Consider the following 20,075-nt stretch of genomic DNA (forward strand, 5'->3'; position numbering starts at 1 on the left):
CTTTATGGTCACATGAGATGAGCTGCTGCTACCTACAGAGACCAGGGCTGCAGAAGGGTGAGTAAATAAGCTAAAAATGGAAAATTATACTGGAGAGCAGTTTTGTTTTGCATGAGTATAGTTAAAAGAATAGCGTTTATCACTTCAGACATTTTTTTTTCTTTTTTTGTGGCATAACCCCTTTAAGACTCTTATTAAATTCTAAATAGGGCTATGAAGCTTTTATCCTCCTTTTCTAATCACTATTTTTTAAGGAGGTTACTGTATTCACACATATTTCACCTTGGAAAAGCAATTTTTTCAAGACCAGTGGAGTACCTTCAATGGAGGCAGACCACACAACTGCTATGGGGCCCGGGGGGGGGGGGGAAGGGGGGGGGGACACAGCAATTTTCTTGCAGCCGCCACTGGGGGAAACGCAATGCAAACAGATTATTACAGCTTCCTTGGCAATTGTTTAACCCCTTAAGGACCCGCGCCATACATGTACGGCGGGCTGATCGAGCGGGTGCAGGGCAGTCACTGATAGCCAGGCCCCTGCTGCATACGCTGACATTGGTGAAAACACTGATGCCGGCGAGTTAACCACCTGCATGCTGCGGTCAAAGCTAACCACGGCATGCAGAGGGTTCGCGGAGGGTACGGGTGTCCTCCGCTTCCCCATCAGGTCCCCGCAGCTCCAGTGGCATGGACCCGATGGCAGAGAAGGCAAGCCCGATGCCTTCCATAGGCATCGGATCTTGCCTTCTATGGAAGCCTGTGAGATCCAACCCTTAGGCCTCTTGCCCATGAACGTAAGGGCTGTTAACCCTTGCTTTGTTAGCGGGGAAAAATTGAAAATCTGCCAACAAAAATTGGAATTAGCCTTACCGGTAATTTGGTGTCTAGAGATTCCCTCATGACAGCACTACAGGAGGCTGTTTCCCTTTGACCTTCTTGGGACAGGAAACAGAGGTTAAAAAGGTCCCTCCCACCTCCACCCACCAGTGTTTTTCCAGATTACTACACCAGGATGGCCATGAGGCTGCACGCCAGGCACAGGGGCCATGAGGCTGCACGCCAGGCACAGGGGCCATGAGGCTGCACGCCAGGCACAGGGGCCATGAGGCTGCACGCCAGGCACAGGGGCCATGAGGCTGCACGCCAGGCACAGGGGCCATGAGGCTGCACGCCAGGCACAGGGGCCATGAGGCTGCACGCCAGGCACAGGGGCCATGAGGCTGCACGCCAGGCACAGGGGCCATGAGGCTGCACGCCAGGCACAGAGTAAATTTTTCCTAGATAAGGAATCAAGTCAGACATACTAAGCCAGGTTGCTAGCCTGGGAGATTTAAGTCTGTGACCTTGTTAATTAAATGCAGCCTGAAAATTTAAACTTCACATTCATCCTCATTAAAGAAACAGGTGATGCTAATATCACCTGAGCTCCTATTTAGAGCCACACACAGATTCTCAATTAAAGTAATTAGAACTGCTAAGGCAATCCAGCTGGTTAAACACATGCATGGTTTACTTACCTGACAACTAGTTTGCATGGTTTACTTACCAGTCTTTGAATATGTGCTGCCAGCTGTCATGCAGCATCTGTCAACACTTGCATACGGAGCATTGGTAAGGAGACAAGGCCACATCCAGCTGCTGACTGTTTCAGGCGCACTGAGGTGCGATCCTGCTGAACTCCATTAAGGAACAGCAGCAAATCTAAGCTTTATAAGCCCACAGCTGTCCATAGTGAGGTAACCACCAGCTGCATTACCCACTTATCAGGGTTAGGAGCAAGCCAGAGGGACCCACATAAGGGGTTTACTGGCACGGCCACTTTATATGGTAGGAAGGATGAGGATAAACCGAACGATCTAACCCAGGCCATCAGAGAACCCACCTATAGGCTCAGACTCCGCCAGGTGGGTTCCGAGCTGCTAAGGGACCTCTTCCCCAAGAGGTGTTAGCAAGGCTATTCAAGGTTTAGGAGAGGCCGGACCCCCCACAATCCTAGTTCCAGCCTTAGGCCCTAAAAGTTCTTGTAGAGTCTCTTCAACCCTAGAGCAGGGAACCTCTCTGCGTCTATCCCCTCTAGGGACAGGAAAAACACAGGTGGGGACCTTTTAACCTCTCCGTTTCCTGTCTCAAGAAGGTCAAAGGGGAACAACCTCCTGTGGTGCTGTCATGAGCTGGAAAAGTAAAATTCAGAAATTTCATCTACATTTTCCTTTAAAGGGGTTGTCCGGGTTCAGAGCTGAACCCGGACATACCCTTATTTTCACCCCGGCAGCCCTCCTGAGCCTGGCATCGGAGCATCTCATGCTCCGATGCGCTCCAGTGCCCTGCGCTAGATCGCGCAGGGCACAGGCTCTTGTGTTTTCAATAACACACTGCCGGGCGGTAACTTCCGCCCAGCAGTGTGTTCGGTGACGTCACCGGCTCTGAGGGGCGGGCTTTAGCTCTGCCCTAGCCGTTTTACTGGCTAGGGCAGAGCCAAATCCCGCCCATCAGTGCCGGTGACGTCACCGGGCTGCCTGTCAGCCCCATAGAGAGCCCGGTATGTCACCGGAACTCAGAAAAATGCCTTTGCCCTGCGCGATTTAGCGCAGGGCAAAGGAGAGCATCGGAGCATGAACTGCTCCGATGCTCATGTCAGGGGGGCTGCCGGGGTGAAAATGGAGGGATGTCCAGGTTCAGCTCTGAACCTGGACAACCCCTTTAATTCTTGTGAAACACCTAAAGGGTTAACAAAGTTAGTAAAATCAGTTTTGAATACCTTGAGGGGTGTAGTTTCCAAAATGTGGTCCCTTTTGGAGTTTCTACTCTAGGTCTACAAATGTGACATGGCAACTTAAAATTATCCCATTGAAATCCAAAAACCATATGGCATTCCTTTCCGTCTGCGCCCTGCCGTGTGCCCATACAGCAGTTTACGACCACATATGGGGCGTTTCTGTAAACTACAGAATCGGGATAATAAATATTGAGTTTTGTTTGGCCATTAACCCTTGCTTTGTTGGGCTGGGTTCACATCAGTGTTCAGCCTTTCCGTTCTCCTGCTCCGTTATAGGAACAGGAGAACGGAAAGGACGGATTGGGCACACAACTGAGCCGAACGGAGAATATGAACCCCTGCGCGCAGAACTTTTGTCTCTGCTCCAAAATCATCTTCTGAGCGGAAACCTAAGGGACCCCATTATAGTCTATGCGGTCCGTAGGCTCCGTTCAGCTCAGTTATGTGCCGAAAAAGTGAAATTCTGAAATGTCATCTCCATTTTCCTTTAATTCTTGTGGAACACCTAAAGGGTTGAATACCTTGAGGGGTGTAGTTTCTAAAATGGGGCCATTTATGGGTGGTTTCTATTATGTAAAGTGAAAATTTTCCTAAAAATTTTAAGATTTGCTTCTAAACTTCTAAGCCTTCTAACGTCCCAAAAAAAGAAAATGGCTTTTACAAAATAATCCAAACATGAAGTAGACATATGGGAAATATAAAGTAATAACTATTTTAGGAGGTATCACTATCTGTTTTAAAAGCAGAGAAATTGAAATTTTGAAAATTGCTAATTTTTTCAACATTTTTGGTAGATGTGGCTTTTTTCTAATAAATAAAAATGAAATATTTTGACTCAAATTTACCACTGTCATAAAGTGCAATATGTGATGGGAAAACAATCTCAGAATGGCTTGGATAAGTAAAAGCGTTTTAAAGTTATCACCACTTAAAGTGACACAGATTTTCCAAAAATAGCCTGGTCCTTAAAGGGGTTATCCCATCTTAGACAATGGGGGCATATCGCTAGGATATGCCCCCATTGTTTGATAGGTGCGGGTCCTACCTCTGGGACCCGCACCTACAAGGAGAACAGAGCAGAGAAACTTGAGGAGGGCGCACTGCGCATGCGCAGCCGCCCTCCATTCATTTCTATGGAGCCGTCGAAAATAGCAGAGCGCTGGCTCGGCTATTTCCGTCGGCCCCATAGAAATGATTGGGAGCAGTGGCCGCGCTTGCGGCGGTGCGCTCCCATTCACTTCAATGGGAGAGGTGGGGAGCTGAGCCTGGTGGTGGACGGACCCCGGGAAATCCGGGGTCCTCCAGCCACAACTTTCCCCGACTCCGTTCTCCTTGTAGGTGCAGGTCCCATAGATGGGATCCGCACCGATCAGACAATGGGGGCATATCCTAGCGATATGCCCCCATTGTCTAAGATGAGATAACCCCATTAAGGTTAAATATGGCAGGGTCTTTAAGGGGTTAAATTTGTATGAGCCGAGCTGCCCCTAAAGGTGGCTGCAGGTAACCAGCTTTGCTAATAGAAAGGAAGCAGATTTATCAATGTACTTTGTCAGTTGCTTGGAAGAAATACATTGGAGAGAAAAAAAATAAAAAAATAAAAAAAGGTGCTCCAAATGAGTGTCATATTTATGAAGGACCTATTCTAATTTTCCTAACATAGCAGTCAAATAAAGTGGTTAAGGTGGGGGACTTTTTTTTAATAAAAAAAAAAAAGTTACTGGTACTTTAAATACAAATAATAAAAAATAAAAATTGGCAGAAATCTGACACGTTGCCCGAGAGCGATTGCTGCATGTGTAATGGAAAACTTAGTGAAGACAGACTAAATTTTGCTATGGGGCCCTATGAACTTCAAATGAGAAAATGACTCACCCCTTATTTTACTAAACCTTCTCATGCCATTGCGGACAGTGATTCCAATCATAAAACTACATTATCCATTTTATATACTGTAAAATGTACTTCTACAACAACATAGAAGACATGAAGTGATATTTTACCATCAGGGCTTTCAGAACTGTCAGAAGAAAGAGTGTCCTCTTGTTCATCAAAGCCGAATTTCTGTTTTGACTTGTAATAGTTTTCCAATTTCATGGATTTATCCAGTATCCTGTTAAGAGATGAACTACGGGGACTCTGTTCTAGTGTATGGTAAGGGGCAGGAAATATGACGGGATAAGAAAAAGAAAGATCAGGAGGAAATCTGAATATGGGATAACATAAGAGTGAGTTATTAAATGTTCAAAATAAGAGGAAAAAGAGGAAAGAAAGCAATAGCTAATCCTGGAACCCATGTTCCCTAGATAGCAGAGCTTTCTTTTAATTAGCCCCAGTAGATTGTGGTACCTAATGGAAGAATCATACATGTGAGCTACAAACTGATCTGGTTTAATTTGGTGATATTCTAGTTCCTCTGCTTGGGGACACATCACCACTGATTAGCTGCACGTGACCTTGGAAACTTAAAGTGGCCCTGAAAAAAATAAAATAAAAATAGGCCCAGATGTTGTAGGTGGATCCAAACTGACAGAAGGCTGGGCAGCACGAGTTGATGTTGGCAGGATCAGTAATACCATAGTGCAGCACAGAATACCATCTGCTGCCATGTTCTGTCCTCCTTCTCCAGTTGTCTCTAATGAAACAGGAGCTTAGGCTCCATTCAGACGTCCGTAGTACATTGTGGATCCGCAATACACCCGGCCGGCACCCCCATAGAAATGCCTATTCTTGTCCGCGATTGCGGACAAGAATAGGACATGCTTTATTTATTTTTTTCAGAGCTGCGGACTGGAAGATTGGGGCCCCGCTCCAGTAACACGGATGCGGACAGCACACTGTGTGATGTCTCCATCTCTTCCTGCCTCATAGAGAATGAACGGGTGCGCACCAGTTCCGCATAATTGCGGAACGGATGCAGACCCATTCTACGGACATGTGAAGGGACCCTTAGGAGGTGAGATGTGGGCCACAGCACCAAGCCAGCCATACTTTTACATGCTGCCTGGGCTTCCTCTAATAAGGAGCCCTATAGTTCCCCCAGTTGTATGTACCTAGCCAGCAGCAGTGAGGAGGGTACGGGACATCAGCCCACCAGGAACATTCCCTGAAGGGTCTATGGCTGGTCTGCCCCTGTTGTCTATACCCCGGCTGGAAGCAAACAAGCAAGGGACCAGGAGTTTGCCAAACAGAGATAGGTCACCGGAATGGAGCAGTGGGGACTGGGCGAGTATGATTCTTTCAATAGGCACCATGTGCTATGGGGGCTAATAAAAAATCCTGGAAAACACCTTTAAGTATTGTGTGACACGATTTAGCAGATTATTGAATTCTGACTGCTCCCGGGTTTACAGAGCAGTACAGAATTATTTTTTTCATGTATTTGTGCCAAATACAAGGAATACTAAGCTTCACGTGTAGCAAATGTGTGCGATCTAGTGTCGGCATTCTCCTCTACATCCACTAGTTTGAAGCTCATAAAGTTATGATGCAATTGCTGTAATTTTAAAATGTGTAATCTTTTGATACTATACTTTCTGATATAATCTTTATGCTTATTTTTCACTACTTTCTGGTTCTCTGAATATAGATAGCGAGTTAAACAATGGATGCATTCACCCTGCAGGCCGCTACTCTATAGTAACTCCCTATAGGAAGAGACTTGACCATCAAGCCTGTCCACTGCACTTGGTGGAGACAGGTCCTTGGAATGTCTACTACTAATGCACTAGCCCTAAATAAAAGTACCAGTCTGGAAGCCTGGAGCAGATCTCTCTCTATCATCCAATCCAGAAAGATCTCTGTCTGCCATCACCTGGCTCTTTTGCTTCTTCTTTTTTAAATATGATCTTGGTTGATGTGCTTAAAGAACAAAAGACAGAAAGCAAGGTAACAAAAAGAAAGCCAAGTAAGTAAAAAGATGAAGATAGACAGAAAGTTGAATAAAGGTGGCGGCCACTATATATTACTACTGTACATGTGCTGGGAGTACAATAAAACATGCAGCTAGTAACAGGCGTTATTAGGTCTTTGGTGCCAATGCACAATGGTTTAATATGGCTAATTCGTGTTTATTAACAAGCCCTCTTACCTGCTTTTTGGCACTGTGTTCGCAAAATGGCCACCGATGGAGGATCAATGACCAGTGTAGTCCACCAGAGGCCTCCATTCACTTACACCATAGATGGACTGCGCATGTTCTAGTTCCCCTGTCCATTCACAGGGTAAGCAAATGGTCACATTGCCTTCTGCCAGCCGGCCTCAGTGTGATGGCAGCGGCTCAGAAATGGAGCCACTGCCATCAGCGGAGAGTGATGGTTGCCATGGCAACCGGACACCTTACAAAAGGTGTCCGGGCTGCCATGTACCTAAGGCTGATCAGAGGTAACTGCAATAGACTACTATTGGAATGCATTGTATAGCCATCAGGCCCACTGGATCTTCAAGATCCAGATGGGTCTTGATTAGGGATGAGCGAATCGACTTTGGATGAAACATCTGAAGTCGATTCGCATTAAACTTAGTTTCAATACTGTATGGAGTGAGTGCTCCATGTACAGTATTAGCTTCAAGTGGTACATTGGAACCGAACCAGAGCATGGGAAATGTTTTTTTACAGTATAAATCGCGAGACTTCACAAAGTAATAACTACGGCTCATCGGCGCCAATACATTCTAATACTGTACGGAGCGCTTGCTCCATACAGTATTGAAACAAAGTGAAAAAAAAAAATAAAAATACAAATTTAAATAAAAATAGTCTCCTCATATCCGTTCATTTATGTCATAAAAAAAAAAATTCAAACATTTAAAAAACTCATAATTGGTATCGCCGTGTCCGTAACGACCTGATCTATAAAATTATATTACTAATCCCGTGCGGAGAACACCGTAAAGAAAATAATGTTGAAAAAAAAAAAAAATAATGATGGAAATTGTTGTTTTTGTCACCTCACGTCCACAAAAAAAAAAAAAGTAATCAAAAAGACATCTGTACCCCAAAATGATACACACAGCTACATTGGTGAAAATAAATAAATAAAAGTTATGGACTTTTATATATGGCGATGCAAAATATAATTTATTTTTTAACACAAAAGTGATTTTTTGGCTGATAAAGTAGTAAAACATGAAAAAAAACTACATAAATTTGGTATTGCCATAACTGTATCAACCCACAGAATAATAATCATATCATATTTACCACAAGAAGAGCCCCATAAATATAATAAAAAACACTGACAAAATTGCCATTTTTGCCCACTTCAACTCCACAAAAAATGGTATTAAAAGTGATCAAAAAGACATATGTACCCCAAAATTATATCAATAAAAACTACAGCCCGTTCCGCAAAAAAACTGTGCCTCGCCGGACTTGTGAGAAAAGATGGCAGCCTGAATGTGTTCGCAGCCGAACAATGCAAACTGGCCATCACTGCTGTGGGGTGCTATACTGCTCTCCTGAATACTGTGGAGTGCTATACTGCTCTACTGTATACTGTGGGGTGCTGTATACTATAGGGTGCTATACTGCATACTGTGGGGTGCTCTGTAACGCTAGGGTGAGCCGAGCCCCGGTCTTCTTCCTGCAGAGCGGTGCCCACTTCCAGCCCTGAGCCCAGCTGCCCAGAGCACTGACCTTTAGCCGCTGGAGTCTTCAGAACCGGAAGTATTTACAGTCATTCACTGTACTCTACCAGTTGTGTGGATTTTTTGTGTGTGTGTGTGTGTGTGTGTGTGTGTGTGTTGTGGTGGAGGGCGTGATTGCCTGCTAGGGTGTGGGAAACTGGGATCCAGGGGGCCCAAGTACATTTTTGCCCAGGGTCCAATCAATATTAAAGACTGCCAAATTGTGGTGTGCATTTTCTCCTGTTACACCTTGTGAAAATGAACAATTTGGGTCTAAAGCAACTTTATATTGGAAATAAAAGTAAATTTTTTCCTCTGTTTCTAAATTCTATGAAACGCTTGTTGGGTCAAAGCATACACTTCACCACTAAATTTATTCCTTGAGGGGGTAGTTTCCAAAATGGGGTCCTCTTTCTAGGGTCTCTTCAAACATGACATGGCACCTGGAAACCATTCCAGCAAAAATCTGCACCCCGTTAACAATTTAGCGCTCCTTTCCTTCTGAGCCTGCCCTGTGCCCATACAGCAGATTATGACCACATATGGGGGGGGTTCTGTAATCAGGATAATTAATATTAGGGTTTATTTGGCTGTTAACCATTGATGTGTTACAGGAAAATTGGGTTTAAATGGATAATCTGCCCCCAAAAATAGAAATTTTAAAATTTCCCCCTTCATTTTGCTTTAATTCTTGTGGAACACCTAAAGGGTTAATAACGTTTGTAGTGTCAGTTTTGAATAACTTGAGGGGTGCAGTTTCTTAAATGTGGCCATTTATGGGTGGTTTCTACTATGTAAGCCCCACAAAGTGACTTCATAAAAAAGTGGGTTTTGGCTTTCACACTAGCAGCAAGGAACTCCGGCAGGCTGCTCTGGCGGCAGCACGGCAAACATGCCGAGAGGTGGCCGGAATAAAACTACAACATGTCGTAGTTTTATTCCGGCCGCCTCTTGGCATGTTTGTGGTGCTGCCGCCAGAACTCCGGCACGCCCTCATTATGAGTCAATGGGGCCGGAGCGGTAGTCCGGGGGCACGCGTTCACTAGGTCACCCACTGGAACAGCCTGCTGGAGTTCCTTGCCGCTAGTGTGAAACTAGCCTAAGCCTTTTAACTTCCTAATTAACTTCCTAAAAAAATTAAATTACGTTTACAAAATGATGTTAACATAAAGTAGACATATGGGGAATGTAAAGTAATACATATTTTATGAAGTATCACTATTTGTCTTAAAAGCAAAGAAATTGTAATTTTGAAAATAGCGAATGTTTCCAAGTTTTCTGCAAATTTGGGATTTATTTTATGCATAAAGATAAAATGTATCAACTCAAATTCACCACTATCATGAAGTACAATGTGTCACGAGAAAACCATCTCAGAATGGCTTGGATAAGTAAAAGTGATCCAAAATTATTACCACATAGAGTGACATGTCAGATTTGAAAAATGGGGCTCCGGCATTTGGTCCAAACAGGCTGTCGCTTGAAGGGGTTGAGAGGAAAGTATATCAGAAAACTGTACATGTTTTCATTAGCCCCACAGATGTGAGCCCATGTTGTCCAGCATTCTCAAACTTATTTGGCCTCATTTATCAAACTGGTGTAAAGTAGAAGTGGCTTAGTTACACACAGCAACCATACAGATTAAATCTTTCATTTTGGACAGCTCCTTTGGAAAATGAAAGGTGAAATCTGATTGGTTGTTATGGACAACTAGGCCATTTTTCCTTTACACCAGTTTATAAATGACCCCAATTGAGTCACATGGATGGAAAAATTTAAATACTGGTCCCTCAACCAGTATAATATCTGCGGACAAGCTCCCTTTAACATACCTCCATCATCAGAGTCATCTTCAGTCATCCACCAAGGAGAAGCGGTTTTCTTTTTTGTTTTTGTAACTTTAGGCTTTCCAAGATTTTCAAGAACAACTGATTTTTTGTTACTGTCAAATGAGTCATCTGAAAGAGACTAAGGGGAATTCAAATAGTGAGACACTGTAAATATATAGGGGGGTCATTTACTATTCTGAAATACGACTAAATTAAACGCATTTCAAATGCACATGGCAGCGCAATGGTTAATTGCGCCGCTATCTGCGACTTCGTAGAAAATTGTTTAAGTGTAAGTTAGCTAGGAAGGGGTCTTACATTTACAACTGGCAATGGATGCCCTGAAGTTAAGGAGTGGCCTTGCCTCTTCATAACTTCAGCGGAACCACCACCAGCTTTGGGGGTCTAAAACGCTGGTCTTAATAAATGTGCCCCATAGTGTACATAGTATGCAAGAAGACAAAAAATAAAATAAAATAATATAAAGTCTCAATCTGGCCCTCATAACTAGAGCTCTGCTATGTGGATGACCTTCCAGAGGATCCCTGCCCTGAGACCCTATTAGGTCACAATGTAAAGTCACCGACTACCCAGTTCTAAAAAAAAAAAAAAATATAGTGCTGTACCTTGGTGGAACATGAGAGAAACTATTTTAAGTTAGTGGGGTCTGCTGGGTACCACAGGTGTCAGTCATGTGTCAGACCCAACACAGCATTGCGTCTTCCTATATAAACAGAGTCTTAAAGGGCTTCTGTCACCCCACTAAACTGTTTTTTTTGGGGGGGGGTTACTTATAATCCCTATACTGCGATTTCTGCATACATAATCTAAATAATAATTTCGGTTGAGTAGAATTTGTTAAAATCGTAATTTTAAAATATGCAAATTACCTTGCTACCAGCAAGTAGGGCGGCTACTTGCTGGTAGCAGCCGCATCCTCCGATCCTAAAGACGCCCCCTCCGCATGTTGATTGACAGGGCCAGGGAACGGGATCGTCCTCTGCTGGCCCTTTTTGCTATCAAGATCTCGCGCCTGCGCCGTAACGGTATTCAGTCGGCGCAGGCGCACTGAGAGGCGGCCGCTCCATCCTCAATGCGCCTGCGCCGATGACGTCACAGCTACACCCGGCGTAGGCGCATTGAGGATGAAGCGGCCGCCTCTCAGTGCGCCTGCGCCGATTGAAGACAGGTACGGCGCAGGCGCGAAATTTTGAATTCAAACAGAGCCAGCAGAGAACGATCCCGTTCCCTGGCCCTGTCAATCAGCATGCGAAGGGGGCGTCTTTAGGATCGGAGGATGCGGCTGCTACCAGCAAGTAGCCGCCCTACTTGCTGGTAGCAAGGTAATTTGCATATTTTAAAATTACGATTTTAACAAATTCTACTGAACCGAAATGATTATTTAGCTTATGTATGCAGAAATCGCACTATAGGGGTTATAAGTAAACCCCAAAAAAAAAACGGTTTAGTGGGGTGACAGAAGCCCTTTAGGGTACTTTCACACTTGCGTTTTTCTTTTCCGGCATAGAGTTCCGTCACAGGGGCTCTATACCGGAAAATAACTGATCAGGTATATCCCCATGCATTCTGAATGGAGAGTAACCGTTCAGGATGCATCAGGATGTCTTCAGTTCAGTCGTTTTGACTGATCAGGCAAAAGAGAAAACTGTAGCATGCTACGGTTTTCTCTCCGGCGAAAAAAAACTGAAGACTTGCCTGAACGCCGGATCCGGCATTTTTTCCCATAGGAATGTATTAGCGCCGGATCCGGTATTCTGAATGCCGGATCCGTCGTTCCGGCATGCGCAGATCGGTAAAAATGAGAAAAGATGTACAAGACGGATCCGTCGGTCCGCATGACAAGCGGAGAGACGGATCCGTCCTTGCAATGCATTTGTGAGACGGATCCGCATCCGGATCCGTCTCACAAATGCTTTCAGTCAGCGGCAGATCGGCGGATCCGGCGGCCAGTTCCGACGACGGAACTGCCCGCCGGATCACACTGCCGCAAGTGTGAAAGTAGCCTTAAACAAGGACAGTCTATAAAAGTATTCTCATATACTACAAATTTAAGCAAACAGCTCTCTCTAGTGGTAAGTACAGGAAATGCAACAACTGACCTCAAAATGAAAAGATAAAAATAAAAAAAACATTAAGGCTACATGCACACGACCGTATGTGTTTTGTGGTCCGCAAATTGCAGATCCGTTGTAACAATGCCTAAAACGGACAAGAATAGGACATGTTCTATTTTTTTTTTGCGGGGCTACCATTACGGACGTGTTGTCTGCATTTTTTGCAGACCCATTGAAATGAACGGGTCCGCATCCTATCTGCAAAAAAAAAAAAAAAAACCTGAATAGACACAGAAACCAACAACGTTCGTGTGCATGTAGCCTAAAAGTGAATTTAACCGGTAGAGGTAAGGCGTAGAGGGACATGACTTAAGGACCAGCACAGTATGGCGCTGCAGTGGGGGGCGGGTCATTTGTAGGTGACTTGTGCTTAACTAGCCAGCACCTGTCTCCCTCCAGGTCAGACAGGGGACTCCATTGTTTGGCGTCCCCTGCCAGCATTGCGATTGGCTGGAACAACGCCAATGGCAGCGCTACAGCATCAGAGGGAACCGGAAGAATCCCTCTGCATACAACCATTCTAGCTGGCGACTGCATGCAGGGTGGACCTGTGGACCTTTGTCTTAACACTCAAAATAGGTGCAAAAACAGTTGATAAATGAGACTTAAAAACAACACTTCAGTAAAATGTGCCCCAGCAGAGGAGGAACGTGGGGGAAGGGGGCAGTAGGAAAATCCTTATGTGTAGTAATACTAAGGCTACTTTCACACTGCCGTTTCTGGGTCGGCTTGCGAGATCCGTTCAGGGCTCTCACAAGCGGTCCATAACGGATCAGTTTTGCCCTAATGCATTCTGAATGGATAAGGATCAGCTCAGAATGCATCAGTTTGCCTCCGATCAGTCTCCATTCTGCTCTGGAGGTGGACACCAAAACTCTGCTTGCAGCGTTTTGATGTCCGCCTGAAGATGCAGAGCCAAACGGATCCGTCCTGACTTACAATGTGTGTTAATCCGGATAGTAGTGCCGAATCGGGTTGGCAGATTCCCTGTAAGTTACAGCATCGCTCACTGTTAGTTTCAAGTTTGGCAATTCCGTTATGGATTCCGCTACCACGGACCATAACAGCATAAGAGGCATTCCGTCATAACAGAAGGTTATGCTGGCCATAGGCCTCTTTCACACTTGCGTTGTCCGGATCCGGCGTGTACTCCATTTGCCGGAAGTGCCCGCCGGATCCGGAAAAACGCAAGTGAACTGAAAGCATTTGAAGACGGAGCCGTCTTCAAAATGTGTTCAGTGGTACTATGGCACCCAGGACGCTATTAAAGTCCTGGTTGCCATAGTAGTAGTGGGGAGCAGTATACTTACTGTCCGTGCGGCTCCCGGGGCGCTCCAGAGTGACGTCAGAGAGCCCCATGCGCATGGATGACGTGCCATGCGATCACGTGATCCATGCGCTTGGGGCGCCCTGACGTCACTCTGGAGCGCCCCGGGAGCCGCACGGACGGTAAGTATGCTGCTCCCCGCTACACTTTACCATGGCAAACAGGACTTTAGCGTCCAGGCGGCCATGGTAACCATTCCGAAAAAGCTAAACGTCCGATCCGGCAATGTGCCGAAACGACGTTTAGCTTAAGGCCGGATCCGGATCAATGCCTTTCAATGGGCATTCATTCCGGATCCGGCCTTGCGGCAAGTCTTCAGGATTTTTGGCCGGAGCAAAAAGCGCAGCATGCTGTGGTATTTTCTCCGGCCCAAAAACGTTCCGGTCCTGAACTGAAGACATCCTGATGCATCCTGAACGGATTTCTCTCCATTCAGAATGCATTAGGATAATCCTGATCAGGATTCTTCCGGCATAGAGCCCCGACGACGGAACTCTATGCCGGAAGAAAAGAACGCGAAGTGTGAAAGAGCCCATGGACGTCCATTTATGACGGAAGGCCTCTTATAGGCTGCGGCGGTGCATGCCGTCATAGAATGCCGATATGGTCCGTGCTAGCGGAATCCATGATGGGATCTTAGATAACCAGAACTTTGGACGCCAAACTTAAAACACAAGTTCGCTCAACACTATGTGCGCCACAATTTGCAACTACTGGTGTATAATGTTAGTACCCAGCAGGCGGAGGTGCCTGACCCCTCGTATATATACCTCATCAGATGGAACATGTGACACAAGTGACAATGACACGAAGCCCCAGTGTCCCTCAGTAACACTGGATACACGGTGGATTACCTCTTTTAAGAACTGTTCAAACTGTTCATCCAGATCCTCCTTAGACACCCGGAGAGCCATGGCTCCTGCAGGCAGACTACACTACAAACCAACCCTCAGCCTCCCAACTGCTACTACGCATTTCGCAGGAAGCCATGGAACCGGCTGGGAGCTGGTAACCGGGACAACACGTCGCTGCCGCCTGCATTCCCGCCCACTGTAGTTTGTCAGCATCCAATCACATGTCTCCACTCAACCACAGACGAGGACTTCACAGACTTCACAAGCAAGAAGAAGAGCCGCGAGACGTGATTGGCTGGAAGCTGTAGCGCTCGGAGGAGACGGTTAGCGAGTTTCTTATCACTTTTTCCTTTACCCTGCAAGGACCTTACATAGGTCACATGGTACTGACTAGAATGGACTTGCTCCTTGTAGGGATGATGTCATAGGAAAAGGCGGAGTCTGGTCGGAGCGTCTATAGATATATATATATATCTATATATATCTATATATATCTATATATATATATATATATATCTATATATATATATATATATATAATATAGGTGGCTGAACTGAGGGGAGTGGTGTTTTTTTGTTTTTTTTATATGGGTCTGTGTTGGAGGGGTTGAAGGCACCCATATGGAAGAGAAATATATTTAGCAAAATCATTTATATATAAATTATTTTGCTAAATATATTTGAAATATATTTCTCTTCCATATGGGCAGGGGAATTATTTTATTTACCTGGTACTGTATGTTGGAGGGGAATGACATTATTTACATGGGACTGTACATTGGAGGTAGGGCTGTTTTGCATAATAGGACTCTTTGTTGGGGGCCCATAAAATGGAGTTGCTTCAGTTAGGTATAAGGCCTCTTTCACACTGGCGTGTGCGGGCCTTTGCCGTATTGCGGATCCGCAATACACGGGTGCCGTTCCGTGGGCATTCCGCATCACGGATGCGGACCCATTCACTTGAATGGGTCCGCAAATCTAGAGATGCGGAATGGTGCAGAACGGTACCCTACGGAAGCACCAAGGAGTGTTTCCGTGTGGTTTCGTCCCGTACTTCCGTTCCGCAAAAAGATAGAACATGTCCTATCTTTTTGCGGAACGGCCGGATCTAAATGGGTCCGTGATCCGCTGCGACTGCCCCACGGACTGTGCTTGTGTATTGCAGCCCACATTTTGCAATGGCAACGGGCCGCACACTCCAGTGTGAAAGAGGCCATAAAGCTGTGTTTATAGGGCTGTAACGTTTTTTGGTTTTCTCTTTATTCATTTATTATTTTTCCTCCCCATCCTATGAACACTCAGCGTTGTTACAGAACTGCCCAGGAACTTGGAGAAGTGGTCGGTGAATCTGATGAGTGCCTGACGTGTAACACTGAACAGCAGCCCAAGTGTATTAATGCCAGCGTTGTCCCCCTCCCCTATATTAGTAATGTCACCAATTTACAAAGTGTCTTCAGTTTACAGATTTATGCTGTCAAAGAGCATCTGTCACTATTAGGGATGAGCGAATTTCATATTTTGAAGTTCGTGTGTGGGTTTGTGTTGTGGTAGTCCTCTCCTGCATATCGTAAACTGGACGGATCCGTTATGCAGGCCGTAGACTTCTATTATGACGGAATGAATAACGGAATGCCTCTAAAGGCATTCAGTCATGGAATTGCGTTATAGTCCGTGGTAACGGAATCCATAACGCAATTCAGTAAATACCACAACACGACCCTGCACACGAACTCAAAAATATGAAATTCCTCATCCCTAGTCACTATGGTCGGCCTTATTAAAGCCAGTATTACAGTCCTGGCTGTGTATTTCAGTGCAGTTTTGAGCACTGACAGTGGGGTAATGTGGGGCATTAGGAGAAAAATGGTGATCTGGACTCTGTGTCTGTAGTGCTGCATATAAACGTCCAAGATCATGCTGACAGATTCCCTTTAATACTGCCTAATATGGTTGATCAAGGTTAATCAAATGAGAATCTGAAAAACTCAGCGGCTCACCCTCTCACCGTAGAGTGAGCGGTATTAGCACATCTGTGACAAAGAAAAAGGAACAAAAAATCTCCCAGGTTACAAGCAATAGGCAGAAAGACTAAAGGGAATTATCTGGATCCGGTGCCGGAGGAAGCAGTCGCCTACCAGTGATGTCATTATAGCTTCCAGTCGGTCTCCCGAGCAACCAGGTTACGTGGGACGCCACGCTAAGGTCGAGCACACCACGTGGGACACCGCTGGTGTGCGGCCGCCTGGGATCAACACTGCAGTTAGGCAGTGAAGATGGGTAAGACCCGACTCCTGTGGAGTCTACATTAACGTACCAGGAGACTTTTCTGCTGTGTAAACTAAAGGTGGAACATCGCCATACAATTGAGCTGTGCTCCCTGACAGTTGCAATCGTTATATACACATACGAAATCTGCTGTGACATACTGATTTATTCCCAGCATCATACTATTGATGCATATGGACTAAGAATTTTATTCCAGGTACTACACCATTGATTTGGATGGACTAATGGCTCTGTGAATCAGCGTGGCATTTTGCCGGTATTGAAGGTGCAGTTATCACCATTTTGGGATTGGAGTAAATGTATTATACACAGAATTGTGCGGCTTTTATCGAGGTGTAGCCATCACCTTGAGATAGGTGCTTCAATATACGGGACTTATTCCTCATAGCTCTAGAGGGCATCTATGTCATTTGAGCCCTTTGCATGTTTTATAGATTTTAGGGGTTGTGTTTTAGCATAAATAAAAGTGTGCATCCCTTTTGAGTGTGCCCTTTCTTTTCTGTTTTAATTAATCCGATGTATGTGTAATGACCGGCGTCACGCAAAGGGAGGGAAAAGGGAAGGCCCTGCCCAAGGGAGAGGGAAAGGTGGTGACCCCTGACTCACCTTGCGGCTGGCACCTGACTGCCCTGACGTCCCTAGACGGGTTCCTCACCCGTACGCCGATCACGTGCCTAAACCCTGGCTTTTCCTAAGATGAGCCCTATGTAGTGAACGGGGCGGTGGGATCACTAGTCCGCGCCATTGACACTAAGAGGAAAACACCAAGGAGAGGACAGACAATACAGACAAACATATAATCCCAGGTGGGCGACAACAGCAGACCACAAAGGCCCAACAGGGATCCGGAGGGTAACGTTCTGGAACAACAACCAGGGAACGCAGCAATACAGCTCCAATGGGTCAGTATAGAAGTCCAGGCAGGAAGCTCTATATCTGGCAACCAGAGAAGTGGGAGAGGGGAATATAAGGAGGTTGGGAGTGCTGGACAAGGACCAGCTGAGGAGAAGAAGCTACGGATCCCTGAGTGAGCCCAAAAAAGTTGGAAAGCAAACCCAGAAGGCTACCATAAAGAAACAGCCCTATCTTCCTATATAGAGCGCGCAGCCAACCGCTGCGATTTCCTGACCCCGGGTATAACGGAGTCAGGCGTGGTTCTTGACACCCTCGTGACAGTACCCCCCTCTCTACGAGGGGCCTCCGGACACTCAGGACCAGGTCTCTCAGGATGAGAAGCATGAAAAGCCCGAACTAGCCTGTCGGTGTTTACCTCAGACTCAGGAACCCACATTCTTTCCTCAGGACCGTAACCTCTCCAATGCACCAGATATTGAAGAGAGCGGCGGACCCGATGAGAATTAACAATTTTGGATATCTGAAACTCTAGATTACCATCCACAACAACAGGAGGGGATGGCAGCGGTGACGGTTCTAGAGGTGGAACATATTTCTTGAGTAACGACTTATGAAAGACGTTATGGATTTTAAAAGTCTGAGGTAGCTCCAGGCGAAAAGCCATGGGGTTAATGATGGCTACAATTTTGTAAGGGCCAATTAACCTAGGACCCAGTTTCCAAGAGGGAACCTTTAATTTAATATTCCTAGTAGACAACCATACATAGTCATTCACTCCTAGGTCCGGACCTGGCGACCGTCTCTTATCAGCCATGCATTTGTATTTACCTCCCATATTTTTCAAGTTAGCTTGCACCTTCTGCCATACCGATGAAAGAGATGACGAAAACCGTTCCTCTTCGGGAACCCCAGAAGACCCCCCCCTCTTTGAAAGTACAGAATTGGGGATGAAAACCATATGCACCAAGAAATGGTGACTTGCCAGTGGATTCCTGACGACGATTATTTATGGCAAACTCAGCTAACGGTAAATATGATGACCACAACTCTTGGTTTTCAGACACAAAACATCTTAGATATGTCTCAATGTTTTGGTTGGTACGCTCAGTCTGTCCATTCGACTGAGGATGGAAAGCTGAGGAAAACGACAAGTGTACACCCAAACGGGAACAAAAATCTTTCCAAAATTTAGAAATAAACTGGGTACCCCGATCCGAAACCTGAGCAAGAGTCTTAGCATTAGGTAGTGCGGGTAACGCAATGAAGTGTACCATTTTGCTAAACCTGTCCACTATTACCAAAATAACTGTTTTACCCGCAGACAAAGGTAAGTCAGTGATAAAATCCATTGACAGATGTGTCCATGGTCTATTGGGAATGACAAGTGGCAATAAAGACCCTGCAGGACGTGTATGAGAGACTTTCGCGCGCGCACAAGTAGAACAAGAAGACACAAAATCCATTACATCCTGACGCAACCTTGGCCACAAAAAACGACGAGACAATAGCTCCAAGGTTGCTTTACTACCCGGGTGCCCAGCAAGTGCCGAATTATGATGTTCCTTTAATAATTCGAAACGCAGGTTCAACGGTGCAAACAATTTCTCTGAGGGGCAAGAGACCGGGGCGCCCCCCTGGGCCTCTAACACCTTCCCCTCCAGAGCAGAGTGTACCACAGAGACAACCACTCCTCTTTGTAGAATGGGTACCGGATCACTCACATTAGCCCCTCCAGGGAAACAACGAGATAGTGCATCAGCCTTGGTATTTTTTGCCCCAGGACGATAGGTAATAACAAAGTTAAACCTGGTAAAAAATAGCGACCACCTAGCCTGTCTAGGAGTGAGACGCTTAGCTGATTCGAGGTACAGAAGGTTTTTGTGGTCCGTAATCACAGTGACGGGGTGGATTGCCCCCTCTAAAAAGTGACGCCATTCTTCAAACGCTAGTTTAATAGCTAATAGTTCCCTATTGCCAATATCATAGTTCTTTTCTGCTGCAGATAGTTTTTTAGAAAAGAAAGCACAAGGACGCCATTTGCCAGGAGACGGACCCTGAGACAGCACAGCCCCCACTCCCACCTCTGACGCATCGACTTCAACAATAAAAGGCTGGGAGACATCAGGTTGGACTAGTACAGGTGCCGAGGTAAACCTCTCTTTTAGAGAGGAAAAAGCTATTTTAGCGGCGTCAGACCATTTAGAAAAATCAGTCCCCTTCCTAGTCATGTCAATAAGGGGTTTTACAATAACTGAATAATTTTTAATGAATTTCCTATAGAAATTTGCGAAGCCCAAGAACCGTTGCAGTGCCTTGAGGTTCTCGGGAAGATCCCAATCTAAAATTGCCTGGACCTTCCTAGGATCCATACGGAAACCTGAAGCA

At 45.6% G+C, this 20,075-nt stretch overlaps 1 protein-coding gene across 2 annotated transcripts in view; it reads right to left on the reverse strand.

The window, feature by feature from the left end:
- Positions 1-14,882, reverse strand: part of CEP162 (centrosomal protein 162) — an 87,048-nt gene extending 72,166 nt beyond the window's left edge. The window contains exons 1-2 of one of the 2 annotated variants that reach the window (XM_044289986.1): positions 14,550-14,882; positions 10,237-10,372 (exon numbers count right to left, since the gene is read on the reverse strand). In XM_044289986.1, the coding sequence (XP_044145921.1) occupies positions 10,237-10,372; positions 14,550-14,609 (196 nt within the window). In that variant the 5' untranslated portion in view covers positions 14,610-14,882. Of the gene's footprint in view, positions 1-4,779; positions 4,921-6,523; positions 6,596-10,236; positions 10,373-14,549 lie in introns of those variants that run through there. The other variant, XM_044289985.1, reaches the window with a different exon arrangement.
- Between the last annotated feature and the right edge of the window lie 5,193 nt (positions 14,883-20,075).

Source organism: Bufo gargarizans, chromosome 4, assembly GCF_014858855.1.
Source record: "Bufo gargarizans isolate SCDJY-AF-19 chromosome 4, ASM1485885v1, whole genome shotgun sequence".
Taxonomy (NCBI): Eukaryota; Metazoa; Chordata; class Amphibia; order Anura; family Bufonidae; genus Bufo; species Bufo gargarizans.